Below are 27,620 nucleotides of genomic sequence, written 5' to 3' on the forward strand. Positions count from 1 at the left end.
ATTTTTCCAGAAGTGCATGAACAGCAGAGTGCCCCGGACGATGATTTGCAGACGAGGACGTGTCAGTGACAATCGGTCTGGTGTCCAACACCTTGCTATTTCTGACGCCGAGTGGTGTCACGGACTGTTTCAAGGACATAGCCTTCTCTGTGCTCGTTGGTCGTTATGCAGACTTCGCCTCTCTCCCGGCTCATCGGGTTGCGTCATGCATGCACGATTTTCGAGATACAAAGCAATGGAAAGGCCTTGGGTTCGGACGGCTATATGATACCATCTGTGCCTCGCCTTCTTCTCCAGTCCTCTCAAGGTTTGTTTTCCTTGTTCAGACAATAGCTAAAGGCTGCGGGATTATCTTACCATCAAACTACATATACACCCCAAGCTTTTTGGCAGCCACCATGGGTATGCGCCTACAGAAGACAACACCGACTTTCTTTCAGTCTCGTAGCGCTTCTGGCCAGTCCACTCTTAGTGCTAATACTTCATCATCGGCATCTCCTAAGATCGAAAAGTCTGGATTCCTGGCCACTCCGGAACCTCAAAGCCCTCTATCGCCTAACCCTTTATCAAGACCATCATCTCGTCTTCGCAGTGAAAGTCCTTCATCACCGTCTTACAACAAGGTATCGACTGCTGGAACGTTGAGCCCAGTTGTTCTTGAGAGAGAACAGAAAAGAAGCCGTCGGAGATCATGGTTTGGACGGAGCAAGAGTGTTGAGAGCACAGAACGAGGCCCTGCGGCATGGGTCATGGGTCACCCGGAGCAGCAACCATACAACCTCGACCGTTTGGCTGGCGGAGACCGGGTACAAGATCTGTGGGATGAGTCTGCAGATTGCGAGATACATTTGTTCGCGAGGCTTTCGGGCAAAGGTTCTTCGTTTAGGCTTGACTCGGCATTATTGGCTTCATCCAAGTTGTTGTCTGAGTTGGCCCTGCCCTCTGACACTGGTAAGTCGCTCGTACTGAAGGACAGATAAAGCGGAAAGAACTCTCAAGGAACTCCATCAAAGCATGTGCTGACTGTCTTTGGTTCTCAGAGATCGATACGAACCCTGATGGGCCTCATACGAACCCTGATGGGCCTCATACGAACCCTGATGAGGCTCATACGCCTCCTTTGACCCCTAAGACTGGCTCAGGGTGCCGGGTCTTTTTACCAATCGCACTGAAACCCGATATGGCCTTGTCTGTCCCTTCTGACTCCCAAAAGCTATCGGATGACGAGGAGATACTTGTTGCAACGCGCAATCTCTTCGCTTTCCTTGCTGGAGGGTCTTTGGTAGCCACGCAGAGGAACCCCACCATCTTCTCTGTCTTCATCAAGATATCGGAGACTCTGAAACAACTCGGATTCTCCAATGCCAATGGTTCAACATTTGGCGAGATTGCAACATCCAGCTTCGACCAGTATGTGAGCGAACTAGGTCTGGCAGATGTAAGATCAAGCCCCGAGAAGACCATTGAGGGCATGATTCTTGGAGAGCACATGAAAAACATCAAGCTGTATAACGAAGCTTTCACACATGCTGTTGGCAGATATAACGAGCTCCTGAAACTGGGGAGTCCAAAATTCAAACTCATCAGCCTCATCTCCACCAACAGGCTTAGCCGTGCAGCAATGGACTTGGAAAAGCGCACGGCGAGCGTTAGACACGTGCTGGTAGACTTCGACTTTCCACAACTCTTTTCCGGTATCCTGAACAGCAAAACAGCCGACGAGCGCAAAGATGTTGACTTCGATGTCCTGCGAAGTTCGTTTCTTTCTACCCGAAAATTTGTCATATCATTCTACAAGAATCGTTTCGGCTCGTGGCCGCCGAGAGCTTCGAAGAAGAACGAACTGGAAACGAGCGGACTTAATCGATTGGTTTGTCGAGATTTATACCAAGATCTCTGCGCTATGTACGATCTCTTGGTAGATCGCTCGGGTTTGACAAACCGTTCTGTGGATGGTCTCTTGAGTGACGAGAGCGCTGCTGATGCACCACGGGTGCGAGCGCTTCGTACGGTGCTAAGTGAGTATGATCGCTCTTCGCCGCCAGTAAAACCGCCGATCCCTTACGATCTTCCTATGTTTCCATCATTGAGACAGACACGATGCGACGGATGGGGTGATTCAAAGAAAGAATTGAAGGCCATGTCGAAAAAATTGAAAGACGATGACATAGCGGAGATCATGACAGCGTCACACAACGCCGATGTCCCACCATCTTCGTTCTTGAACTCGTTCAGAGAAGTCGAGCGCAAGGCCGCGAAACGTTGCACCATCAAGGAGTTGGCAGAAATTCGCATGGGTCAATGGCTTTTCGTCTACGCCGTCCTGCAAGCTTTGCCGTTGGTCACCGTGGACGGACCTCAGCTTCAGCATACTACAGGCGTGGATTACTTCCTCTGCGAGTCACCTAGATTTGGGGTGCCTTGGGCGAGGGAGGATGCTTTGCGTGACGCTAGCCGCACTGGGATAGCCAGGGCAGGAGGTATTGTTTGCCTACCTGCTGATCTTTTCCATCATGGCGCTGAAGGTATCTACTTTCGAAGCCACTGCTGGCAGGCAGCAAAGGCATGGAGCGCTGGAGACGCAGCACTGGCTTCCGCGCTTCATTCGCAATACCATCTTGATGTCGAACAACTCGATCGTCCAGCTGCACCAGCGTCCCCGAGTAAGAGGAGCAGTCCTGCAGGCCAGGTCCAGAGTCGAAAACCAGTGGGCCTGGGTGTGGACTCCTCGGATGACAAAACTCAAGCAGCAAGACGAGTCAGTGCGTACGATCCAAACTTGACTTTCGACTCAATCTTGGGCAGTACCGCATCTGGTGCTGACAAGAAGAAAAAGTAGTCCTCTGGCAATAGAAGGCCTGGTTAGTAGCAGAATACAGCTCAACCCTCAACGATCTGTGTCGGTTTTATCCTTAGGCTTGATTCGGCTGTGAAAGAAGGCACTTCTTGGTGTGTGAGTACTTTGGAGAAAGAGTCTTGAACCCTTCAAGAAGAAGAGTCATGTAATCTTCTTGATGATGAGGCGAGCGGCGTGAATACAGATCAACAAGTGGCTCGCATCGCAATGATGCCTACGGGAACACTCCATATGTCGTTAAGTTACCGTACCAACCAGATGATGGCACTTCTTTGCGAACGTCAAGGTTGGTCCATGCGGTACGGAGTGACTCGTCCAGCAGGGCTCCAATTAAGGTTTATCCTGACACTTGACCCAAGCTTCTGCCCCATGCACACTAATATATCGAGGCCCAGGTGGGCTTTGAAATGGCAGCCGAACGCGTATGTCTGTCCGTGCCATGATGACCTACTCAATTGTGGAGTACTGCGCTCGAGTCGGCCTTCCCTGGACCCGCCAAGAAGAGTCAGACAATTCCTTGATCAAGATCCGAGCGTGATGTGATCTCTGATGGCGCGAACGAAGAATTCTCAGCGGAAGTGAGCTGTCATTTGCCAGATTGAGACTGGTGTGCGGGTCTCAGGGCATCTCAGTACACTGGTAGTATGATACTTTGGTGCGTGCCACATCACCGATACCGGTACACCAGCACGCAGTGCAGTCAATTCATTCTTCGTAAAAAATCCTACATCTTTTGTGGTCAAGGATTGAGGTTGAACTGGAGATGTTGCGAACAAGCTCAAGGTTCGACGGCGCGTGGTCGTTGTGCCGCTTCGTGCACATGCCTCTCTGCGCGCGCTTCTGCATGTCAGGGTTTACCGTGCATTGAGCTCGGACCTGCTATGTTTGTAGAGTCTGGAGAGCAAAAAAGTTGTACGAGCATGTCAGCAGGTCTGCCAACAATTGTTCTGGTTTCAGCTCAACAAAATCGGGATCATCGTGTTTCGTGTCAAGGACCCCACTGTAAAATCTGGAGCAGAACCGGTTGAGACATAATCAGAAGACTGTTCTGTTTGCTCCTCCGTCCAGATTAGGACGGCGCTTCTGCAATATAGGTACTCCGTACACGCATGTAGTTGCCGGGAGGTTGCGCCTCTCGCAGCTCCTTCCTCACGCAACTATGATCCGAACAATCACATAAAGCTTCCTGATATGGTACACATTGCGAATTACCGATGATAATTCAGTCATGCCTGACCTGGTCAAAGCGAAATCAGCCAGGCACGAGTCCACCGAGGAGCCGCAACAGAGGCCCACCATCTGGCAAAGTCGAAGCGAGCTCGCTCGGGTAACCTGGACGGACCGTCTGGCGGCTGATACCTACCACGAAATGATCGCCACAAGCATGTTGACCACAAAAGTCTCACTCATATCGGCGCGAGTCGGCTGCGCGGACTGATGCAGGAACCGCGGCTGCCAAACACAGCACGAGTTTCGGCCTGTCCGTGAACCTCTTGCCAAAAACGGATAATCAATGTCTCTGTGGCTGGTAACTTTGTGAATCTAGCACTGCTTTCTCAGACTCTGCTATGCTGTGAGCCAAGAAGACAAAAAGAAAGACACATGACTGCATTGCTAAAAAGAGCTTGTTCATTCTTTCGAATATCAAGAAACCCCCTCAAAGTTCAGCACTAACAGGTGAATTGTTTGAACTCCTGACTTTTTACCGTCCAGAAATCTTTTTCCCTTCTAACGTCGGGTTTCCTCCTTTTCGTCTAACATTAAGCTTGATGTTCATTTTGGGCATCGGGTCGTCATAAATCGTGGCTGTAGTGGCCCTGCAATGGGCAAGTCTCGTCGGGTTCGTGTTTCTTGTAAGGGGGAGGGTATTGTGCTGTTGACATCGAGTCGGCGAAACTCGAAGCTGACGGAGGAGAGGCTTCGAGGTCGTCGGTGTCGTAGGGTGGGAGTTTGATCATTCGGTAGTGATTATCCTCATCTGCGCCATCGCGACTTCCCCAGGATGTCTATTGAACGGTCAGTGTTTGTCCAAGCGAAGGGTTGGAGCACTGATCAACGGACAGCAGAGAGCGTCAGCAGTCCTGCAAGCTTGATGATTCCATGCAAATGACCAAAGAGAATCGAGTATGGCAACATCAAAAGATCAGCAGGATACCGGATCCAGTGACCATAGAGCTTGATTGACTTTGCGAATACAAAGATCCAGATGCCGATTGTAGTCAGAATCTTCTGTCTAACATCTGCTGACAAGTCCTCTGTAGCTCTATAGAAGAGAAAGAAGATCAAAAGGTCGGTGAAAGCCCACGCGGTCAAAGTTGTTTGGAAAACTGCATAAGTCGTCCAGGGCGTTGTTCTCGAGATGGTCAGTTCGTTTCTTCTACGATTGTGTTCCAGTTACTCACTTCCAGTAATGCTTCTCAACGAACATGCTCGTCAAATTGCTCCTCCAATTGCTGCGTACCCAGCGAAGACACTGTTTCAAGTACTTTGGACTGTCTTCGAGGGTTGTCTGCACCTCACAAGCCTTGTGGTATTGCATGGCAATTTTCCAGCCATATGCATACATCCAGCGAGTAATGAAGTTGTCATCATCGGCGTTGAGCTGGAAATTCCTCCATGTCTCGTTTGTGAAGCCATAAGTGAAGGCGTCGTCTTGCAAAATACAGGTGCGGTATGCAACCGTCCTACCTGAAAGACAAGGTAATCCACCGTCGATGTTGAGACATGCAGAGCAGTCAAAATTGCGTCTCTCTAGGTAAAGAGATCCAAGAAAACTCCAGACACTTGTCTTCTCGGGACGCATCAGACGCTGAGATGTTCCTACACCACCCATCTCGTCGTTCTCAAATGGAGCTAGTATCCAAGGAAGAATGGTGTGTGGCCAAATTACATCATCATCTGCAAAGATGGTGATTTTGGTCATGACCTCGGGAATAGCAGCGCACATTTGGCTGCGCTTGTTGGCCTTTGCAACACTTAGTATGCGGATCTTGTTTGTGTTGAAAGCAGCAACCGTCCTCTCGGCCCTCTTTATGCTGGCATCGATGGTGACAATCATAATTTCGAAAGGCTGTGTTGCCAAGCAGGTCTCTATTGTTCGGCAAAGATTGTCTCCTTCCCCCTCAATGGTCGGTATAATGACAGTGACATCCTTGTTGGTGTAATTAGGTTTTTCGGGTACGGGAATTGGTTTGTATGTCCAATTGGAAATCAAGTTGACGACGAGTCGAAGATAACGGAAGATGCTATAGGCAGCGGTAAGCACATGGCATGGCAAGGATGAGGGTACCCAATGGAGAACTGAAAGACTTACAAAAGCAAAAACGCAGCCCACGCCCAGCACGACAACAGCATGACGAAAAACGAGAGTGGGAGCAGCACCTCTGTCCGATCAAGGATATTGAAAGGAGGCTTGCAGGGCCGCCGGGGGAGCGAGGTATATGAACATTCTGGGCTCGGCTGCGATGCGGTGCGGTCTTGTGGCCCTGGAGATATTCTGGTCTAGTAAGAGTCCGCGTAGTGGGTAACAGTGGCATGGCATGATGAGATCAGAAGGTAATTGGAGGCGTCGGAGAGTCGCCGGTCGTCTTGCTGAGGCGCTTGCATTGAGCTATCACCCGCCGATACAAGCCATAGTCGACCTTGATTTCTTCAGACCAGCAACCGGCCAGCCCGCTTTGGAGGAGGGGGAGCATACCGGTAGACTGTGGACATGGGCACGCTCGTGCGCTCAATAGGCTAACTTAATTGCTCAATGGCGAATGAGGGGTCTTCGAGCTGGCGCAAGCCGCAGGCGCAAGCGCCTGATCGGCGCTTGATTAAATAGCAGGGTACTCCGTACACAGCTAGAGCACTTGTTTGGTACTGAGCAGACGAGCGAGCGAGCCATCCACAATCCTCTCGTCCACAATTGCAGTCGCGCTTGGGCATCCGCAGGCGAGCGGACGGCCACGACTGCAGGCCAATGTACTTTACAGAACCTTCTGCAATTACTTGCAGCTCGCATCGTCTGGCATCTCGATGCTTGGGTCGGCAGTGTAAAGAAGAGTTGGCCCCGGAGCACCATCAGCACGAGCATAATCGGCGATACCTGTCCATTCGAAGATTACGGCAATCGCTGTTCTTGCGAGTGGCCCTAAACAACGCCAGCCACTTTTAGCGCACATGGTCCAAGCATTCTTAGTAAACCACGAGCCAACCCGACCTCTGTGTCGTGACCATACGAAGTGCTATGGGGTTTCGTCATGACAACAACAGGCTATCACACTGTACATTCGGTATTGGTGCTGCGAGCTGTCGAGCGTGATGTACGTTTTTGGTGTGGATCGATATGCAATCACTTGGACGCTCAGACCAGGAGTACATGCGCCATGTACTGTATATGCAGGTTCATGAGCCGTCAGACGAGATGCATGCCGACTGGCGGACCTTAGGACCAGGCGTACGAGGACTCTTATCCACCGCATGGAACGATAGATAGAGATGGAATGAATGTAGGTTTGCAAAAATCATCAGGCTTGGGAGAATCGCAAGACATGGACGGCCAAAGATCCACCAACACCGCAAAGGCAAAGGCATATGTTGAACACATCCTGTTATCAACTTGCCGTGTACCACACTTGCCCTTCCAACCTCGGGTTGAACTGGATCCTCAGTCGTCTTGGTTGAGGGTCCATTTTGACAAGTTTTTGTGGGGCAGGCAGTCGGCCGCCTGAGCGGACTCAAAGCTAGATCTATCACGAGACTACGACTACCGTACGGCCTAATGTGTGCTCGTGGGCAGCACAGCTGATTCCTTGACCGTTTGAAGCGCAGAAGTGTGAGCGTATATACCGATATCTGGGGTTGGATTGTGGCTCCCAAGTGACTGTTGATGATCGCTGGGGGGAAGCATGTTATCCGTCCCGGAGATATGTGTAACCATATCTGGAGCGAAGTCGCTATGGCAGGCTGTCTGACTAGAGGAGGGTTGACGACATACGAAGATCGGCATGTTTTGACCAGTCGCTCGCTCTACATGAACTGTTCGCTTACTCGTAAAGTGATGTACATATCGCTACAGTACACGTGAAGCCAAGGATCCGTCGGCTCCGACAGGTGCATCCTAGAGACGAATCACATGCGACCCATTCCCGAGCCGTTTGACGACTGAACTTGATGGCAGCCACACGCAGCTCCTGGCGAGTCACAACCTCGGATCGACAAGCTTGATAGGAATTTATGTTTCGTATTGATAAAATGGAAGGTGGCACACGAGTCTGATACTGAAAGGGTGTCGAGACTCACAGGCAGCTGTTCTGTGTATAGATATGACGAAAAGGTATATGTTATACAAGATACTTGCAGGAGCCATTTGCGGCTGGATATTGGTTTTCTCATTCTGCCGACGTGATCCTCACAGCCGGAGTTGAAAATGTTGGGTTCCAAGAGTCAGACGGATGAGCGATTGTAGGTGCGCGCCTCCAATCAGGAGCAAACTGACTGATCATAATTCTTTTCGTTCTTCTCTCGAGAATCAGAAATGGCGACGAGATCGGACTACCTGATTACGGACTCGAGGAGAGAGTCGTGCAGGCGATACGAGTAGACGGCGAGCGTCTATGTGGCAGCGAGCAGAGCGGAACTGGATCAAGCTCAGTGGGCGAGCGAGGCGCCAGACGACACCGAAGACTTGATCTGATTCGCAATGGACACAAGATGGAAGGAGGTGGAGACCGGGAAAGGACGAAGCGCGGAGACGAACGGAGCGGTGCCAAGACACGGATACTGTAGATTTGCAACCTCTGGTTCGAGCGCGTCTTGAGCCTTTCGAGCGAGCAAACCCAACGCACCCTCACGTCCTACTCCCACTCGTCGTCCCTTTGTCGTTGCGCCCCGTCTTCAACATGTCTTTCTCGGCCTCCCGTATGCTCCTGCGCACTCCCCAGATTGGCCGCATCGCTGTGCGCCACGCCTCGACCACATCCGAAGCAGCCAACGCTGCCTCCAACGCTGCTTCCAAGGCCACCACCCAAGCCTCTCAGGGCCTGTCAAAAGTTTCATCGTCGGCCGAGTCTGGTATCTCAAAGGCTGCCGGAGCTGCCACCAGCGCCATGAACAGCGTTGGTGGTCGCACCGGTCAGGTCATCAGCATGGTCCAGTGTACGTGACTGCCTGCCTGGCGACATTCGTCCATTGCCATCCTGCTGACTCTTTTGTCTCTTTGCAGCCATGATCCCTCCTACCGTCTACTACGGCAAGGTCGGCCTTGAGCTGGCCAAGCTCGTTGCCCGCGGCCAGAAGATGAGCCCTCCGTATGTGATGGTGACCAAGACCGCCCGCGAACACGTCGACTTACTAGTGTTGCAGTAACGTCCAGACTTTCCAGACATACGGCCAGAACGTCATGAACGCCGTCAAGAACCCCAGCGCCAACAGCCCGTCAAACCCCTTCCAGGCCATGCGCAACATTGGCACCTCGCAACTCATCACCGCCGGAGTTGTGACGGCCGAGATTCTCGGCTTCTTCACCGTTGGCGAGATGATTGGACGCATGAAGCTCATTGGCTACCGATCGAGCTCTCACGACGAGCACCACTAAGCAGTGGACAAAAAGCGCTATACGATACCGACGCGAAGGAAGCTGGAGGGAGAGGCAAGGTGGGCGAGAGTCGCCTATGCCGAGGCGCCGAGGGGCGGACGCTGCAAAAGCATAGCATGCACATATATATGGGAGCGACACGCGAGCCTGTCTCTTAGCCGTGTACAACAGCCTAGATCGCCATTTTTTCTTTCTTTACCGGACTCATGAACGGTCTGCTTAACAAGGCTCTTTTGTTTTATTCCACAGACTTGCCGCTTTGAACATTGCGATGATGGTGTGCTCTGATTGATTTATGTTGTAGCTGACCGTGATGACCACTGAGCGGTGGGTATAGATTCTGGTCGAGCTAAGCTTCGAAGTAATATCAGAGGATATCTTCCACTCCCACGAGGTCCACCACAGTACAGAACAGCGTTGGATGAGAGTATGAAGTGTGTATGGAGTCACAGGTACTTGTTGGATTGATTGTGACGAGGTCGAGGGCATACGAAGAGTCGAGGAGTATTCGACCAAAGTAGAGCAGGGTCATGGCCATGACGAGCGATGATTTTCGGCCTTCGGCGCCATGATTCGGCGTCAAAATTTCCAAAGTCGAACAATTTCTTCAGACCGTACAAGACAAAGACATAGAAAACACAACATGGATGCCCTACGGTTATTGACAAGGTCGACCAAGTTTGCAAAGAAGGGTACATCGGCGGGTACGCAGATTCACACGCCATCGTCGGGACCTGCGTCAAATCCCCAACTCTTCGACCATGGCAACCAAGCACAAGCAGCCCAGCGCAAACGCAAGAGAGGGAGCGAGACAGTGACGGCGAGCTTGGACTTCTTCGGTGGCGGTGCATCGGCCAAGGAGGGAGACGTCGAGCAGCAAGAGCAGGATACCACAGACGAGCAGACGAGGCTGCAGCAGGAACAAGCGGCGCCTGTCGCATTGAGCCCCGAAGAGTGCAAGCAGCTGCTGGGACGCCACAAGGTCAAAATCACCCTGTTCCGCAGCGAGTCCGAGCCTCCTGCAAAGAAAAAGAAGAAGAAGGAAAAGACCGACAAGGAGAACAACAAGGCAGCCCACACCTCGCCCGACCACTCAAGACCGCTATACCCGGCGCCCGTCAGTGACTTTGGCAGTCTAGCCCCGAGATACCGCATCTCAAAGGCTCTTCTACGGAACATCAAGGACAATGGCTACAGCACCACGACCGAAGTCCAACTCGCTGCTTTGCCGCTCTTGCTTGACCCCCGCCCATACTTGGATGCACGCGGACAAGACCAAGACCAAGACCAGGAACATCATGTCGACCTGTTGAGCATTGCTCCGACGGGCAGCGGAAAGACTCTGGCCTTTATGATTCCTCTAATCCATGCTCTGACGCTTGCACGTCGCACTCAAACACCATCTGGCCCTCAGGCCATCATACTCGCCCCAACCAAGGAACTCGCCAGCCAGATTGCCAACGAGGGCCGAAAACTCGCTCTGAACACTGCTATACGCATCACCAACGTCCGCAAGGGCATGCGTCTCGCTTCAGATCCTTCATCCGATGCAGATGCCTCAGCGAACGACGTGCCTCCTGTCAAGGCTGACATCCTCGTCTCCACCCCGGCTGCTCTAAAGAACGCCATTGGCGACGTGAACACCAGCTCGCAAGCCTTGTCTCAGATCCGATTCTTGGTCCTTGACGAGGCCGATGTTCTTCTTGACCCCTTGTTCCGCGACCAGACCTTGGCTGTATGGAATGCCTTGTCGAATCCCAACCTCCGTCTTGGTTTCTGGTCTGCCACCATGGGCTCCAACATCGAGGAAATCGTCAAGGCCACCATCAAAAGTCGTGCCGAGACGCTTTCCGAGGCCAGCTCCACTCCTGTCCAGATCGCCCCCTTTGTACGTCTTGTTGTTGGCCTCAAAGACTCGGCTGTGCCCAACATCGATCACCGTCTGATCTACGCGGCCACCGAACAAGGCAAACTCTTGGCCCTCCGCCAGCTCTTGCATCCTACCTCCACAGGCGTCGACAAGCAGCCCGTTGTCCGTGCCCCCTTCCTCATCTTCACTCAAACCATAGAGCGTGCGGTCGCCTTGCACTCGGAACTTCTCTACGATATTCCCGCCGAAGCAGGTGGAATCTCACGTATCTCTGTACTGCACTCGGACCTCTCTGACACCGCGCGTGACCACGTCATGACACGCTTCCGTAAGGGCGAGGTCTGGATCTTGATCACCACCGATCTCTTGTCGCGCGGCGTCGATTTCCGTGGCATCAATGCTGTCATCAACTACGATGCACCCACCTCGGCTGCAGCCTACGTTCATCGTGTTGGCCGCACAGGTCGTGCTGGCAGAGAAGGTGGTGTAGCTCTGACCTATTACACAGACGATGATGTCGCATCCATCAAGACAGTTGCCAACATCATCGTCGCAAGTCAGAAGCAGAGGGGAGCAGCAGGTGGCACAACAAACATCCAACAGTGGTTGCTGGACGCTCTACCAACGCCCAGCAAGCGCGACAAGCAACAACTCAAGAAGCGCGGTATCGAGACCAGAAGATCTGCTTCTGGCAAGGATACCAAGACCGGAAAGCCAAAGGCGCGTATTAGTACCAAGAGTGGCTACATCCGAAAACTTGAGAACAATAGAAAGGGTGCTGTTGCAGCGAGCAAGAACCCGCAAGAATCGGGAGATGCATCAGACTCCGGTGAGAGCTTTGGCGGATTTGAAGAATAAGTGCAGTTTCCATAGATACCCTTTGCATATTTTAGCGTGGGAGCGTTCATCCAAGCCAAGTTTCTCTCCTATCTTGCCCCTGTCGCATGCTTCTACGATCACTCGAAAACTCTCTTGTGCAGTGTATGCCGGTCGATCTTGATACAAGACTGATCCTAGACTTTATGAGGTCAAATTCTTCGTGCTATTTGACATGTTTGATTATTGAAAGTTCACGAAAGCTCCACCGTCTACCAATATCTGTGCGCCAGTCTAGAGCCAAAGGTCAGTACTTGTAAGTCAAGCCCCTGAGTGGTAATAAACTTACAACATATGATGAGAGACTTGAAGCAAGGAACACTGCGGGTCCAGCAAGATCCTGAAGAATTCATCAGCGAACTATGTTCTCATTAGCTTCGAGGTACTTACATGAGGTTGGCCTAATCTGCGCAGCGGAATGCGACCCTCCATATACTCCTTCTTCTTCGGATCTGCCAAGTCCTCGTCATTGAGCTGAGTGCGGATCGTACCCGGTAACAGAGCATTGCACCTGATGTTGTATGGACCCAAAGCGCAGGCACAGCTCTGCATGAGGGATAGAATGCCTGCCTTGGTAGGTGTGTAGTGTGTTTGACCGGCACCACCAACGAGAGCGCTGATGGATGAAACACCAATGATACTGCCGCCTTGAGGCGATTGCTCTTTCATCTGACGAGCTGCTGCTTGCACGGCGAAGAAAGCACCTTCAAGGTTGATAGACACAGTCGACTTGAGAAGTTCAGGGCTCAGACTGTGAGTGGACGAGTCAGTTGGATGAATCGACATGTCCAGAAATAATGCAACAAACCTCAAAAACTCGGCAAATTGGCAAACACCAGCATTGCTCACAAACACATCTAACCTGCCAAACTCTGATACCGTCTTGGAAACGAAATCCGTCCCAGTTTCGGGCTTTGCAATATCACCGGGTATGGCAATGAGCTTCGCACCGGCGCCAGCCTCATCCTTCATACTCTTGAACTGTTCGTCTGACTTCGGATCCGGGTAATGGTTGACAGCGACCGCGGCTCCCTGACGTAGATACTCGAGAGCGATAGCTCTTCCAATCCCTGTCACTGCACCCGTGATGGCAGCGACCTTTCCAGCAAGTAATGTTGTCATTGTCGTGGATGGCTGTGTCTGGCAGTTTATGAGCGAAACCTGTTGTATCCAGCTCGGGTTTTCAAGATCGAGGAGAGGTACGGAGGGAGGCTTCTTGCTAATAAACATTTCTCGTTCAGCATCGCTCCTTGACTACTGTGGAGATGTCGTGGAGGCGCCGGGGGTTCATTGCACCGAGAAGCCCGAAGGCTTATGCTCTCCGCATTTTGCACAAAAGGGTTGTCAACATTTATGACCTGGGTCAACAATGAATCACGATTAAACTGTTTGACCGGTCTGTAGTTATACAGAGAAGCGCAGTTCGTTGTATGGTATTTGGTCATTTGGTTTGATGCAAGCCGCCACCTCGTTGGGTGGTATATATTTGTAGAAGAAATCGAGAAGTGACGGCAATCTTGTCACTAATATCTTACTCGAGCACTAGACACAAGTACGAAAAGAAAAGAGATCGAAGTGAAAGAAAGGAACACATACGGCGCATTATAATTACAAGGAATACAGAAATACCACAGATTCGTAGCTGTAGGGAGTTTCCTTCTCCTTTCATAAGTCGTATCATAGTCAATCAGCTCTCAAATGTGATTTCAAGACGTCAGATGTAGTCCAGGTTACGTCGTCGACTCATTTGGGCTGCCATTCTGTTCGGCTCCTGGTTGAGCCTCATCAAGGCCACCGATACCCAGACCACTGGATATAGGCCTGGATGAATCTTCCAGTTCGTGGACAAGTTTAGGTGTGGCCACCGTATCTTGTAATGCGGGTGGGCGCTCGTTGCGTGCGCGTGCTTTTGAGAGGGATATTGTGTTCTGACTATAGCTTGTCGTGACCTTACCATTCGAAGCATCATAGTCAATCGTAGCTTTCATAAGTGCAGCCATCCACAATCGACCCTCTTGCCTACTGTTCACGGCAAAGTAGTGTACGGTCGGTTTTGTAAAGTTGACAGCTTTACTCAGCCCTTGGCGTGGAGGGACCAATTTGAAGATGAAAAGACCTTGGCCGTCCGCTGATGGCGCTACAGTACCTTGTGGCACCATGGGAGATGACCCGGCACCCGTGAGTGCAGCGTGTAAGCCTGTCATTTTTTCGTTCTCGGCAGGAAGGACGCGGTGGGATGAAATGTCGATCAAGCCTTTCTCTTCGGTGTCGTTCTCGGAATAGTAGTACGACAACCTCCGACCACGAAGTACAAACAGACGAGGTTTCCACGAGCCTACCAAGCTCGAAGACTTCTTCTTCATCCATCCGCTGTAGTCGCAATCGGCAATCTGTTCAGCCGGCGCCTTCTTCTCGAGACCACGGGTGTATGCCGATGTTGACTTCTTGCTCTTCACTTTTGGCCTAGGCCGCGTAGAAGGTGCGGGTGGGGCAAGAGCGCTCGAAGAACCGGTTGATACTCGAGATTGATTGTCTGACTTTTGCAGATCGAAAGAACGAGTCTCGGTTGAAGGTGTGGTGGAGCCAGTGCGAGCAGGAGAAGCGAGAGGCTCGTGCTTCAAAGCGCTCTGCTTCTTCTCGCTTTGGGTAACGGCATCAGAGGCTATCCGAAGGCCGCCGCCAATGCGAGGTTTGGAAAAGAAAGATCGAGTGTTTGAAGCAGGCGAAGGTGAGGGATTAAGTGAAGAGTTATCGCTGTCGGCCAATGTCTGATCTAGTCGAGTGACGATGGGTGACACAGGTTGGTGGATGGGTGCTAAGGGTTTGACTGCGGAGTGTGGACTGCTGACAGCGCGGCTATTAGCAGGCTTGTTGAACGAGAACTGGCTGGACGCAGGGGACATGATTGGCGAAGCAGGCTCGCGCATCGATTCGACACTGGACATCCGAGGGAAATTCCTGTACGAAGCGCTATGGCGAGCAGAATCAGTGGCAGCACTTATGTTTCTGGTATGGGCTGACGTTGACTTCTTCTGCAAAACGTTGCGCTTGTTGCGAGCATCGACCTCGTTTCCAGAGAAGTAACCGCGGTCCAGATCGATGGGCGAAGAGATAGATCCAAAGCCATAATCACCGACGCCTCCATCCGTCTGCGAGATGGCGGCCCCGAGGTCGGCCGACGGTTCATGAGCAACTGAGAGACGTCGAGTGGCTGCGGGCGCTGCGGAGGTTGTACCAACAGAGGACTGCCTTTGGTGCGAGTAGCGATTCATGCTGTCGATGGACCCCATGGACGAGTGCCTGCGGGAATGGTTGAGGCTGCGTATGGAAGCGGCCGAGGGACGTTGGGTATTGTCTGGCCGAGTGAAGGTCATGGACGGAGTCGCTATGGTACTGACAGGTCTGTACGGCGAGGCCGTCACGCTCTGGCTCCGTCTTCTTCCAGCCTCGGCCGGCATATCGTCGCCGGCGGCCGAGTATTCGGATACACTCCTAGGGACGTTGGTCGAGCTTTGGCGCACTTCATCCTGGAGGGCCTTGACCTTCTGCCACGTTTTCAGACGCCGTCCCACAGAACCCAGTTCAAACTCTTTGATAAAGATGGCCGACTGCTCCAGGGACAGAAGAACCTCTCCAGAAATTTCTTGCTCGCGAAAAGTGTCACAATGCGACTTTTCGACGCCGTGATCTTCGAGGTATTCAGCGACGCGCACGGGAGACCACAAGATGACTTCAGCCTCGGTGTGTAGCTGGTTTTCCTCATCGTCAGTCTCGCGGCCGTTGATGTAAGACAAGCGGTTGGGAGCGTGTGAGCTGTAAACGCTATCCGTATCATGGCTGCGTATGTTGGTCAGAGGGTTCTCGCGCGGGGTGCGCATGTCGGTGATATGCTCGTCGATGACGCTTAGAGTTTCGTGCATGACCGAGTTGTGTTGTGATGCGCGCTGAGCGGGGAGAGAATTGGCGGATTGCGAAGAGGCGGTCGAAGCAGCAGTCTGGGGCCTGCTGGGTTGGAATGCATCGTTGCGACGGGCTGGGGGTTGCTGGGTAGTTAGGAGAGTGCCTCTCGGGGCAGGAGTAGTGTAGACTGCGGCAGACGAGTTGGCGTGAGCGGAAGTGTTTCAGTTGAGACGAAGACGAGCGACGTTCTCTCACCTTCAGGAAACAGGCCAGTGGCACTGTTGGTCATGTGGCGACCAAGAAACCAGCCATCGCCGAAGTCATCGTCTCGCTCGATGAGTTCGATGCGGTCGCCCTTGGCCAGGCTCAGCTCGTCGGGGCTGCGGGCGATGAAATCGTGAACGACGAGCAGGATAGAGCCTGGAGGAACTTCTCGGGGGTCCGAGGGCAGACGAGAGGCCATTGAGGCACCGTGTCGAAGGGGGGAGCCAGACTATGGCTGGGGCGGGAGCATCGAAGTCTCAGGGTGGTGGTATGGCGTGTGTTGGTCGGCGGGTGTCGGACGTGGAGCCGAGAGATGGCCCGTCAAGGGGCTGAGGGAGAGTCGAGCTGAAACGAACACACGTCTGGCGGCGGACGGGATTTGTGTCGCAGTCGGCGTCTGCTAGGGACGGGGGAGTGGACGTGCAAGAGGTACTGTACCTACTTCTTGGACATGGACCGAAAGCGGGCGGCGAGTGCCGTGTGCAGCAGTCGGTGGCAGCTTCCTGTGCTTGTGACAGCGCGTGTGTCTGCGTCCAAGGGCGCAGGCGTCTCGGGTCGTACGAGCTCCTGCCTGCCTTGCCGCTTGCGTTCCTTTGCGCATCTCTGCATGTGTCGCGCTTTCCTTGTCCGGCACTTTGACTACCACCTACTCTATCCTCGCCGCCTAACATCTGCGCTCGCCATCCACGCGCACATGGCCCACATTCGCATGTGCGCCTGACATGTCTGACACCATGGCCGTGTCGCCCTCCGCCTCGAATGCAGCTGCTCGAAACATTTTGGGACGCCCTGCCCAATATTCTTGGATGCAACAGAACTCGATTCTCTCACAGCCGCCTCTTCGTGCCTCTGCAAAACACGCCCAAAAACAAGCTCCCACTCTGATTGCCAGCGATCCGGATGCCCTACACTATCAATCTCCCGCGACCCTGCCTTTACAATCCTCTCCCGTTCAGGAAATCTTGCAACCCTCCCTCGTTCAGGAAGCCTCGCAAGCTCCTCTCGTTCAGGAAGCTCCGCCTCTTCCCCAAGACCCCGTGTCTGACACGTCCAACTCAAGAAACTTCCTCCCTTCGCCTACTCCTAGTAAACACGACAAGTCACCGAGCCCGCCCGTGACTCTTCAACCTGTGATCCAAACTACTACTCGTCGATCCTCGATTCCAGCCGTTGCCCGTCAATCTCTCAACGAAGCTATTGCTCACCAATCTCCGAACGAACCTGTTCTCCACACCTCTCCAGCCGAGCCCGCTGCTCGCCTGCCCAGGAGCAGACTCACCTCTACCACTTCTTCCTCACGGCCACCGAATACACCCGCTACGGTTCAGCAGGCCCCTCGGGCGTCAAACACTCTCACCGCGCATACCCAACTGCCTCCTTCGGATACCCAAGCTTCTCCCACCTTCGGACCTGAATGGTCTGCCGTATTCCAAATCCAAGAGTGCACTGAGCGCCTATCTGGCTTCGTCGCAGCTCACGGAAATTTGAATGATGCTGATCTCGAGAGATTGGGTGTGCTCTACGATGCCACGACATCGAATGACTGGTATTTTATCATACTGCTCATGCTCCTAGCTTGCCACTCCCTGAATCTACCTGCAATCCAATCTATCCAACCCCATCTTCCGCCACACAGCCTTTCTATGTTTGCGAAAATATTGGGAGAACAACGGGATGCTGGAACGTCTTTGAGTCACGAAGTTCAGGTCTTTGTTAGCGCCTTCCCCAGGCCTCTCGAAGAGTTGAAAGTCTGCTTGTCCGATCAATCTTTTAGCTCGGCCATTGGCCATATTTCTGGCTGTCTCCGTCAAGTCATGTTGAATTTAGAGCGGGTGCTCTTGCAGAGCCGCCGTGCAGAAACACTTCCAACTGTTCATGATTTGATTGCGAGCCTCGGGATTCGTTCGTTGCTGTTTCAACGAGCAACCTTTCGTTTTCTATTGCGCAACACCTGGGGCTCGGACGTTGGTCCATTGGCTGAACTTGCCATGCGAGAATTCATCATCGAGCAACAAACATATGCGCTGGAAGGGGGCCAATCACCAGAAGTGCGCATCCACCAGCAAGCTTGCAATCGTAACATCTTCCACCAACACATACGTGCGACTCAGCTCACGCCTACTTTCACCAACATGTCGTCACCACCACATTTGCCATCACAACTGCCATCACATCGTTCGGGCCAAAATTACGTCCAGCCATCTCACCAAGTCCAGGTGCCGCGGCCAAGCGGTGCACAATCGCAGGCCGCTCATACAGAGGCGCAGATGCGTATGCAGATGGACATGGAGATGCGTGCTCTGGCCCAAGCACAGGTGCAGGCGCAAGCGCAGGTTCAGTCTCCACTTCCTGCCTATTTCCAGAATCAGCCACACAGTGCTTCACTTCCACCTTCTGCCCACTTCCAGAACTCCGGCAGCGCATTCCCACAATTTCAACAAGGTGTGACTGCGCTACCGCATCAGTCTATACGTCAGAACAACGCCGCCTTTTATGATGCTGCCCAGATTCAGGCGATGATGACCTATCAACATCAAATGCGCCCCCACCAACCTCTCTTGCCCTCCAATTCCCTAGCAACTCCTCCGATACCAGCCAACATGCCTCGTCCACATCAAGTACCAAACCCACCACCTCGTCTGTTCTTTCCCGGACCAAATCCTTCTGTGCCCCAGCCCGCCAACCCAGACTACCGCAAATCGGCACTTCATCAAGCCCATTTGCGTAGCCCCGTTCTTGTTCCGAAGACGCCTGACACCTCGATTTCTCCCGTATCTAACGAACACTACCGTCGCGTTGTCGGCTTTGCTCTTCCGCCTTACCGGCTGGCAGTCAAGCCTGTTCAAGAAATTTCTTTTCAACTAACGCCCCAAGCGATTGGACGACTCCTAAAGGTCAAAGTGGGCGCCAACGGCGACCCTCCAGCTGGCGAGGTCGACGTCAACTCCATCACCCTGAGACTTAGGTGTTGCGAAGTCGCGCCGTCTCAACCCCTCCCCGCCGAGAACAAATGGGTCCTCCTCGACGGCAGCTGGCCGATGCAGGCCTACTTCACAGTCAACCAGAATCCGCTCGAGCCAAGACGCAAACTCCATCATGGCAAATGCCTCCCTATCGACATCACACGTTGCGTTAGTGCGGATTCGAACAAACTCGTTGTGAGAATCAATCGATCAAAGTACGATAAATCGCCCTTCAACTACGCAGTCGCTATCGAGGTCGTCGGTTTTACCACTGGTAACAGTATTAAAGAGGATTGTATGAAGCGTCTTATTCCTAGCGAGCAGGTTCTGGATGCCATCAAAAAGTCTCTAGTCAGTAATGACGATGATCTTGTCATGCAGTCGAACTTCACTCTGCAACTCTACGAACCCTTTTCCAACGCCAAAATCTTCGACCTTCCAGTTCGTAGTCAAGACTGCATGCACAAGCAAGCTTTCGACCTTGACGTTTTCTTGGAAACTCGACTCGAGCAAAAGTCACAGTCGCGTAAAGGGCGCATAAGCAAGATTGACGCATGGAGATGTCCCATCTGCAGAGCCGACTCCAGACCACAGAGATTGGTAGTCGATGGATTCTTAATGGCAGTCCGTGAGAGTCTTGCCGCAAGGAGCATGCTAAAGACGCGTGCTATCAACGTCGAAAGTGACGGCTCTTGGACGCCCGTACATGAAGCTCTCGATGAAGAGAGTGAAGATGAGGCAACCCCAGCACCAAAGAAGAACATCGAAATCATCGAAATTGACGATTAGATCGAAGTCGCCTCAGCTCTCGTCTGTCGATTTAATGCCGCCGCCCCTTCCTTACTGTTTCTTCCATGCCGTATGATACCCAACAGCAATTTCTGTTCACTTGCGTCCATCAGCGTTGTTCTTTCTCCCTTACGAATCACGACAGCACTCACCCGTTCCCCTACATCTGCGAGAGACATGATGGCAGATACATATGTCAAATCTTTGCTGCGTCCTCTGGCTTGGGCAGTTTCCCTTCGAGCTTTCACCCTCCAATAGATGAACAAATGCAAATACTATGAATTATGACGACAATTGAAGCCGTTTGATCTTGGTCACTGTGAATTCTTCAACTTTTGAATGCTTGTTACTTTCATGATTGCTACTGTGCGTCTAAAACTTCGATAGATAGACCCTTGATCATCGAGATATGGGGCCTTTTTTCTTTGTTTCTTTTTTCAACACTGTGGGCAGCAACCAGAAGTGCAACTTATCAAACATCAATCAAGTCGCGATCTCACAGCCTTTTGAGACTTTGTTACCTACTGGCCTTCTCACTTCTTCTATTTGTTGCAAGTCATCTATCGACAGCAAGAGGGAAACGAGAATTACTGTTCAGAATGTGATAACGACATAAAGATGGCTGGAAGCTCGTCCTCTCTAATGAGCATGTCAGCCAGCTCACAGCGACTGAAGGCCACTTATGCATTCATACGATGTCCTTCCTCCACGTACCAGTCTGCATTTTACAGACTGTCTCTACAAACCCCGCCTTTGACCTTTGAGGGTTGCAGCACTGTCCTTTGGTAACGATGCCGATGCCGATGACTTCTGCTTCTGCTTCTGCGCTTGCTGCGCCCAATATTCCTGCAACACATCGGTGTCCTGAAAACTCGTTGCTGGCTCCCAGGTCGTGTCATCGTAGCCCTCCCATTTCACTAGGTACAGCATGACTGGCTTTTCTCCGTGGACAGACTTGTTGTGAGATCTGGGGTCTGATTTGTTGTGTGCGAGGATCTTTTCGACGGTGTAAACTTCCGAGTTGTCGGAGTCATCTTCTGGTTCGGATACGGAGTCATTGAGGTCGACGACTGCTTGACGGGTAGGGTCGATGGTGTTTGAGCTCTTTGCTCTATGCGATATGGTTGATGATGCTGATGGCATGGTTCCGTGTGCTGCTGCTGCTTTCGCCGGAGTCGTAGATGCTTGCCTTCCAATTATTTCAGCCGCAAGATTTTCTTTTGCAGACATGCGCTGTGTTGGGATGGCTTGATCTCTGAATGTGAAGAAAGCACTTGTCGCGGCCTTCTCCTTGCCTTTGTCTCTCATCGGTCCTGTTGGCTGTCTGATCGGCATGCCAATGTCGTCGTCGTCGTCGTCGTCGTTGTTGTTGTTGTCTGATTCTTCGTCGATATCCATGGGATCAGATTCGTGTGAATCTGAAAGCAGACCTGCTGCTTGTTCTATGGCTGAAGGTGGCTGAGTTGTTGGTGGTGGTTTGAGAGAAGCCGCGCTGTAGATACTCTTTGTGTCCTGTGCTGAAGATATACTGTCGTCACGGTCCTCTCTCAATCGACGTCTTTTGCTGTCTCTGTGATCTATCGTACTCATGTCAGCTGGTTGTACCAATAATCTTATACCATCATATACTCACTGCCAGCCTGAGCTACGGGCTTGGAAGATCCTCGCGGTGCTCGTTGTTTTGGATAAAAGTGAGTGTAGGTTGGGCGTTGTCTGCCGCCAGTCGTCATTCTAGTGTTTTCACCAGATCGGGACGAGTCTGTATCACGTCCATCGCTATCTGATGACGAAGACACAGATCTGTCCTTTCTAAGCGCTTGGGCTTGGGCTTTGGCGGCTAGGCGCTCCTTCTGTTTGGCCTCTTCCTCTTTGATATCTCTCTCAAACTGTTGGTTTTCGAATACTTCCAGGTCATGCTCCGAGACGTATTCTACTATTTCAGCGGGTGAGACACTTGGTATTTCGATATCGCCGACCAGGAGCGTATACGTAACAGCCTCTCTTGTAGGTGAGGATCTTGAGATGATCTTCGCTACTCCATTTGGGGCTTTCGTGTTTAGTTTTGAACGGAAACCAGTGTCTTCCACCGTAGAGGCTGACGTGTTCGTCGTCATTGCTAGTGAGTGTTATTAGTCAAGTTGACGTTTTAGAGTGACAGCAAGCGTAGTTAGAAATTCGGCAAGTTAGAGCAAACGGCAAATGTAAGGAGTAAATAAGGGTGATTTAGTAGTAACTCACCATTCTATAACATTTAGAGTAGCAGGGGTGGTCGCTATTAAAAGAATAAAAGGAAGTAAAGATCTAAAAAGTAAGTTAAGAAAATAGCTTAAACTATTAAAATAAAGCGCGTCTTAGTAAGCTAGTACTACTTTATCTCTAGTTAGTATCTAGATACTATAATAATATATAAACTATATAGACTAGATAAACACACCTTAAAAGCTATAATAATAATTAGTTTAAGTAGGCGTTATAACTATAATACATATAACATTTAGTACATTTCCTATTTATACTACTAGATCACTTTGTTTAAGGGCCTTAAAGGACAGGGTTGCCTTTCATAGCACGGAGCATGCAAGACCTATCTAACGCCACTACCCCGCCCGAGCAAATCACACCCAATTTAATCTCGCGAAGTTGCAAGAGATGCAAAAGCTAGGTATCACATAACAAGAGCATGAGATCCGAGAAAAAGATCTGGTGGGAGACAGATACATTCCTAGCAGGTCCATATGGGTGTTACAACCTTGACGGCATTCGCATCGCACCATCCAACCGTAGTGCAACTCCATTGAGCATGACATTCTCGATCGCATGTCTGGTCAACTCTGCAAACTCCTCGCCCTTGCCTGCTCTCTTTGGGAACTCCATGACACGTTCGAGCGATTTTCGAACCTTGTCGCTCATCATGGCCGTCATGTTGGACTCGAACAATGAAGGTGCAATCGTCACAACGCGGATACCGAACTGTGCTAGATCACGCGCCATAGGTAATGTCATTGACCTTACCGCACCTTTGCTAGCAGCGTACGACACCTTCTCATGTCAGTATGGATGTATGGAAGGTCGATCACATATCAAACTGACCTGACCTGGCTGGCCATCATAAGCAGCCGAAGAGCTGACCAAGATGACACAACCTCGTTCGTTGTCTGGCTGTGTGGGTTGGTTCTTGGTCATGAGTGGGAGCAATTGGCGAACGAAATCCAGAGTGCCTCGAAGGTTGATGTTCAATACAAAGTCAATGGACGACAGAGAGAGCGGCTCATTGTTACGATCAACCATCTGCGTGCGGTCAGTATTCAACTACTAAGAAACATCTCTGATGTATACCTTTCCAGGGTTTCCTACGCCAGCTGCGCTGACGATACCGCCGATGAGCTTCCCTGTTTCTTGTACCCATTCTGAGACGCCTTCCACGGCTCTCCCGATGCTCTTGGTATCGGTAACATCAACTTCGAAGAATCGGGATCTCTCAGAGCCAAGCTCTTTGATTACTTCGGCTCCGGTATCTGCGTTAAGATCAAAGATGGCAATATAACCTCCTCTCTGATGCAAATTGCGGACTGTTGCAAGACCCAGGCCAGAAGAACCACCAGAAATGACGAAGAGTCTGTCTTTGATGTGCATGATTATTTCCGTTTGTAAGTATCAGGTTTAGTAAAAAGAGGAAGAGCACTTGAGGACTGCAAGAGCGAGACTCAATACTCTGTTCCTCGGTATCACATGCCTCGGCATCTCGAGTCAACCCCAGATCTTGGCAAGCGGTGATGGCTTCCGGAACTTTTGGCAAAGCATAGAGGCTTAGAGGTCTTATCAACAGATATCGAGCCCCCAGCAAACGAGATGTTTATGTCTCTTTGTTTCATGGAGTGTGATAAGAGCATCTGGACCTAGGCAGTGCCATGTTTTCTGGAGATTCAAATCACATCAATTGTCTTGGTTCAGGCAGTGTAGTAGGTGCGCAGCCGTAGGGATTGGTTCATTAGAGGATGTGTTCCATCCAAGACTCCCCAGTCAGATCGACCTTCTGCACCGTGACAGCTCGATCCACCAAGACCGTGGTGTCGATACACAAGGACGGCGATTCCGGATGAGGCTTTCAACGTAAATGCTAAGAGAGTCAAAGTTGCACGGGAACATAAGCTATTAGAGGAGTAGGATTAAAATACATACCGACCAAGGAGCCATGATTCTTTGTACAAAACGAGACGCTGAGCATGTTGAACGCCTTCTTATGCCCTTCTTGATGTAAACGTATCCCCTCACGCGCCAGATGGCGTGAACGCAAATTGATCTGCGGCATCCCACGATAGGCTACTTTGTATCTTTCTTCTCGACGCGGTTGCCGTTCTCATCCAGACCCCACCATTCACGGTGGAACTTCTCCTGCTCTTTCCTCTTCTCCTCTTTGGCTTCCCTCTCCCTACGGCGCAAGTCGCGAGTAGCAAACCACTCCTCTCTAGCGGCGTCCTGCTCGGCTTGATTGGCGTACTGGAGCATACAGGCGTTCATCTGGCGGCGTTCGGGTCGACAGTAGAATGGCGCTGTGAAGGTTCGATTGGTAGCACATGCTGCAAATACTAACATGCAAGATAGATCAGCGTAAGTCCAAGAATCATCGCAAAGGAATGGATGACATACATCGGACTTCTTCAGCGCACTTGTTCCGTACTCGTTTGTGGTAGATCTCTCGCACTTGTCCTTCTTGTGAGGCAGAAAGAGGCAGCGGCTGACGCGACGGCACTAGCTGAGGGCTGGTCTGAGGTACAGTGGTTCCTGGTGGTGGAGGCGGTTGCGCCGGTGGTGTCTGAGGCGGTTGTGAGACGGTCGCCATTGTGGACCAAGAATTGGCAAAGCTGCTGCGAGTAGATGGCGTGTTATGCAGTATGGATGAGCAGTGTGAGGACCCGGGTTTGAGCGTCAATGGCAGTGCGGCAGGTTGATGTTGTTCACAATGTCCTTGTCGGGACGATTTTCCATGAGCCCGTCAATCGCTTGACTCCCGATCTCCGCTCCGCATCCAGAAGGCATGCTTGGCGTTGTCCCATCTCAACCGCTCCGAAATAATCAATTCAATGAACTGTTTCTCGAATTGAACGTGTTATGAATGCCATCTAGGCCTAGATTGATTGTTGATCTACTGACGATATGCTGTACTCCATGTATGCGATGAATCCATCGATCCATCCTTAAATTTACTGTCCAACGAGGGTATAACCATAAACTCCGCGCTCATAAAACGAATGCAAATGCTGAAACATATCCAAGGAACTTTCCCTCCCGCGCTAAAAACGATTATCAAAAACACACATATGTGCTTCAGCCACTGCTGAGTACTCTTCGTCATGCATTCATCGGCTCACTGCGGCGTCAAGCTTTGCCGCCGCAGTCGAGAAGTCTGGTTCGAGTCCACGCAAGGATTCGATTCCATCCACCCTTGGCCTGCTTAGTCTTGCTAGGAGATGGTGGCGAGAGCGGTACTATGGGTGCAGCACCGCTGTGGTCTCCCTGGATGGGAAGACTGAGATCGTGGGCAGGCGTCTGGGTAGCATAGTCTGCACCGGCAACAGCCTTCTCATCGACGACAATACTGTTACTGCCGTTGCTGGTCATGCTTGCACGCGGATCCGTTTTCCGCCATTTACGCTCTTCTTTCTTGATGACCGAGGCTCTGCGCTTTACCTCTTCTTTCTCATACTTGCGATCTTTTGCGGCCTCCTTTTCTTCAAACGCCCTGCGAGCGGCACGGATGGCGGCAGCCCGCGAGGCAGCGTCCTCTGGTTCAGAAGTGCGTGTGATGAAGCTGAAGGCCTTGTCGATCGAAGTACGAGCAGAAGGGGTTGGCGGGTAATCAGTGGATCTACCAGTGTTCCTGTGGGAACGACCAGTCTTGATCTGGTCGTACGAGGGTTGTGATCGAATTGAGAGATTCGATTGGGATGCACTGGTCAACTTGGTAAGAGAACCAGCGGTGTATGTTATGGAAAGGGGAGTGATTGCGGGGTTTGATGAAATGGAGATGGATCTGCGTGGCTTCCAGGGTTCATAGTCAGGTTGACGGATGTCGTTGGTGAGAACACCAACGCTTTCCTCTGCCTCGTCGTCGGATGTGTCGCCCTGTGAGACGGTTGCAGGCGGGGTAAAGGAGCGAGGGGCCTCTCGCAGTGGGGCGAAAGGCTGTGTAGGACGCAGCGGACCGGAAGCAGCGACAGCCAGAGATGGTGGACCGCTGGTGGCACGGGAGTGAGAGGCCTTTCGGCGCGTCGAGGGGATGAAGGAGACATCCGAGAGGGATCTCGAGAAGGAGGGAGCGTCGTCGCAGATACCCAGACCGGCCAAAGACTCGTTTTCGGCAGAGGGACGCGACAGATCCAGACGGCCTTGGTCCAAGTCGTCATCGCGCAAGGACATCTTGCGGAGGTAGGGCTTGATCTTGTTGGCAGACGAATGGCGGGCATGTTGGGTGGTGGTCACGGACGAGGTGGGTTGAGTGAACTCGTGCTGGATGGGCGAGGGCATGGTGAAGACGACGGGAGCGGTAGACGAGGTCGAGTCGGACCTCTTGTGCAGTTTGGCATGACGCGGCAAGTGCGAGGCCGAAGTCATGCTGCGGGCCAGGACGGGGCGTTGAGGAGCGACTTGGAGCGAGAAGGATGTCGAGGTCGAAGTGCGTCGGTATGGAGTGGTGAAGCTGTCACGACGGCCATTGGAGTCGCCGAAGGGGTTGAGTGCGTGGGATACGGCGATCCAGGGAGGCGAAATGGGAAGAAGAGGAGCAGCAGAAGGAGGGGTGGTGGTAGACTTGGGTGCGGGCTTAGTCGTTGTCGCGGCTTGGATGCTGATGGCAGCCAAGTGCGGCCTACTCTGCCGTGAATCGAGCACCATTTTGCAACGTGAACTCAATTCCAATTTGTTGAACAAGAATATCCGCTCCCTCTCAGCCGCGCATGCTTTTTTTCTTTTTTCCTGCTTTCTTTTCGTCCACCGCCAGCTTTCAACCCGCGAGCTGCTGATGCTGATGAGAAAGGAAGAAGTGAGAGGAATGAGCGGCCTGTGTGTTCGTGGGGCCAAGACTCTGATTGACTGTTGCTGTCTGTACGTCGCTGACCGCTCTCGGCAACTCGGCTCAAACAATGAGAACAATACCTAGGTAGTCTGAGATGACGAGAAGAGGTGGATCCAGCCAGCCCTCATAGCAACCGTATCTTTTACTTGCGAGTGCTTCGCCGTGTTACATATATCTTCTGCTGCTGCGGCGACCACTCCATCTCCAGCATGCCTCGACGCTATCCGTCGCCCCGCTCGAGTCTTCATGCCAGCCGCCAGCCATGCAAAGCCCGTTTACCGTCGCAACCGGCGTCCGCGTTGTCAATAGTTTTTATCGATTGTTGTCCAACTGCCCTCTGCGAACCGACAATCGAGTTTTGTATCCATGCTCTCATCTCCAACGTTCTCGTCTCGCAGTATCTAGGTCTGGGCCTCTCGACTGATGTTTTCCTCATATTCATTGCACGA

General features: G+C 51.9%; 10 protein-coding genes across 10 annotated transcripts; 3 read left to right on the forward strand and 7 right to left on the reverse strand.

The window, feature by feature from the left end:
• Positions 1-398: 398 nt before the first annotated feature.
• Positions 399-2,839, forward strand: M436DRAFT_36432 (uncharacterized protein; the record flags this gene model as incomplete). Its single annotated transcript, XM_013576393.1, has 2 exons — positions 399-962; positions 1,106-2,839. The coding sequence occupies 2 exons, from the start codon at positions 399-401 to the stop codon at positions 2,837-2,839; spliced, it is 2,298 nt and encodes a 765-aa protein (XP_013431847.1).
• Positions 2,840-4,650: 1,811 nt separating this feature from the next.
• M436DRAFT_36805 (uncharacterized protein) lies at positions 4,651-6,211 on the reverse strand (the record flags this gene model as incomplete). Its single annotated transcript, XM_013576470.1, has 4 exons — positions 4,651-4,863; positions 4,919-5,210; positions 5,260-6,102; positions 6,171-6,211. The coding sequence occupies 4 exons, from the start codon at positions 6,209-6,211 to the stop codon at positions 4,651-4,653; spliced, it is 1,389 nt and encodes a 462-aa protein (XP_013431924.1).
• A 2,531-nt stretch (positions 6,212-8,742) lies between these two features.
• Positions 8,743-12,165, forward strand: M436DRAFT_68769 (P-loop containing nucleoside triphosphate hydrolase protein; the record flags this gene model as incomplete). Its single annotated transcript, XM_013576761.1, has 4 exons — positions 8,743-8,998; positions 9,066-9,150; positions 9,206-9,368; positions 10,117-12,165. 4 exons carry the CDS (start codon positions 8,743-8,745, stop codon positions 12,163-12,165), a joined length of 2,553 nt encoding a protein of 850 aa, XP_013432215.1.
• Positions 12,166-12,366: 201 nt separating this feature from the next.
• M436DRAFT_36833 (NAD(P)-binding protein) lies at positions 12,367-13,305 on the reverse strand (the record flags this gene model as incomplete). The annotated part of the gene is made up of 4 exons (XM_013576475.1): positions 12,367-12,417; positions 12,473-12,523; positions 12,574-12,934; positions 12,992-13,305. 4 exons carry the CDS (start codon positions 13,303-13,305, stop codon positions 12,367-12,369), a joined length of 777 nt encoding a protein of 258 aa, XP_013431929.1.
• A 608-nt stretch (positions 13,306-13,913) lies between these two features.
• On the reverse strand, positions 13,914-16,546 carry M436DRAFT_35640 (uncharacterized protein; the record flags this gene model as incomplete). The annotated part of the gene is made up of 2 exons (XM_013576253.1): positions 13,914-16,270; positions 16,339-16,546. The coding sequence occupies 2 exons, from the start codon at positions 16,544-16,546 to the stop codon at positions 13,914-13,916; spliced, it is 2,565 nt and encodes an 854-aa protein (XP_013431707.1).
• A 2,401-nt stretch (positions 16,547-18,947) lies between these two features.
• On the forward strand, positions 18,948-20,099 carry M436DRAFT_36514 (uncharacterized protein; the record flags this gene model as incomplete). Its single annotated transcript, XM_013576414.1, has 1 exon — positions 18,948-20,099. The coding sequence occupies one exon, from the start codon at positions 18,948-18,950 to the stop codon at positions 20,097-20,099; it is 1,152 nt and encodes a 383-aa protein (XP_013431868.1).
• A 738-nt stretch (positions 20,100-20,837) lies between these two features.
• On the reverse strand, positions 20,838-22,213 carry M436DRAFT_68773 (uncharacterized protein; the record flags this gene model as incomplete). The annotated part of the gene is made up of 2 exons (XM_013576762.1): positions 20,838-21,676; positions 21,733-22,213. 2 exons carry the CDS (start codon positions 22,211-22,213, stop codon positions 20,838-20,840), a joined length of 1,320 nt encoding a protein of 439 aa, XP_013432216.1.
• Positions 22,214-22,841: 628 nt separating this feature from the next.
• M436DRAFT_68774 (NAD(P)-binding protein) lies at positions 22,842-23,732 on the reverse strand (the record flags this gene model as incomplete). Its single annotated transcript, XM_013576763.1, has 3 exons — positions 22,842-23,138; positions 23,190-23,387; positions 23,436-23,732. The coding sequence occupies 3 exons, from the start codon at positions 23,730-23,732 to the stop codon at positions 22,842-22,844; spliced, it is 792 nt and encodes a 263-aa protein (XP_013432217.1).
• A 687-nt stretch (positions 23,733-24,419) lies between these two features.
• M436DRAFT_35745 (uncharacterized protein) lies at positions 24,420-24,939 on the reverse strand (the record flags this gene model as incomplete). Its single annotated transcript, XM_013576272.1, has 2 exons — positions 24,420-24,685; positions 24,747-24,939. The coding sequence occupies 2 exons, from the start codon at positions 24,937-24,939 to the stop codon at positions 24,420-24,422; spliced, it is 459 nt and encodes a 152-aa protein (XP_013431726.1).
• A 536-nt stretch (positions 24,940-25,475) lies between these two features.
• M436DRAFT_37209 (uncharacterized protein) lies at positions 25,476-26,711 on the reverse strand (the record flags this gene model as incomplete). The annotated part of the gene is made up of 1 exon (XM_013576557.1): positions 25,476-26,711. The coding sequence occupies one exon, from the start codon at positions 26,709-26,711 to the stop codon at positions 25,476-25,478; it is 1,236 nt and encodes a 411-aa protein (XP_013432011.1).
• Positions 26,712-27,620: the final 909 nt, after the last annotated feature.

This window comes from Aureobasidium namibiae (assembly GCF_000721765.1).
Source record: "Aureobasidium namibiae CBS 147.97 unplaced genomic scaffold scaffold_1, whole genome shotgun sequence".
Classification (NCBI taxonomy): Eukaryota; Fungi; Ascomycota; class Dothideomycetes; order Dothideales; family Saccotheciaceae; genus Aureobasidium; species Aureobasidium namibiae.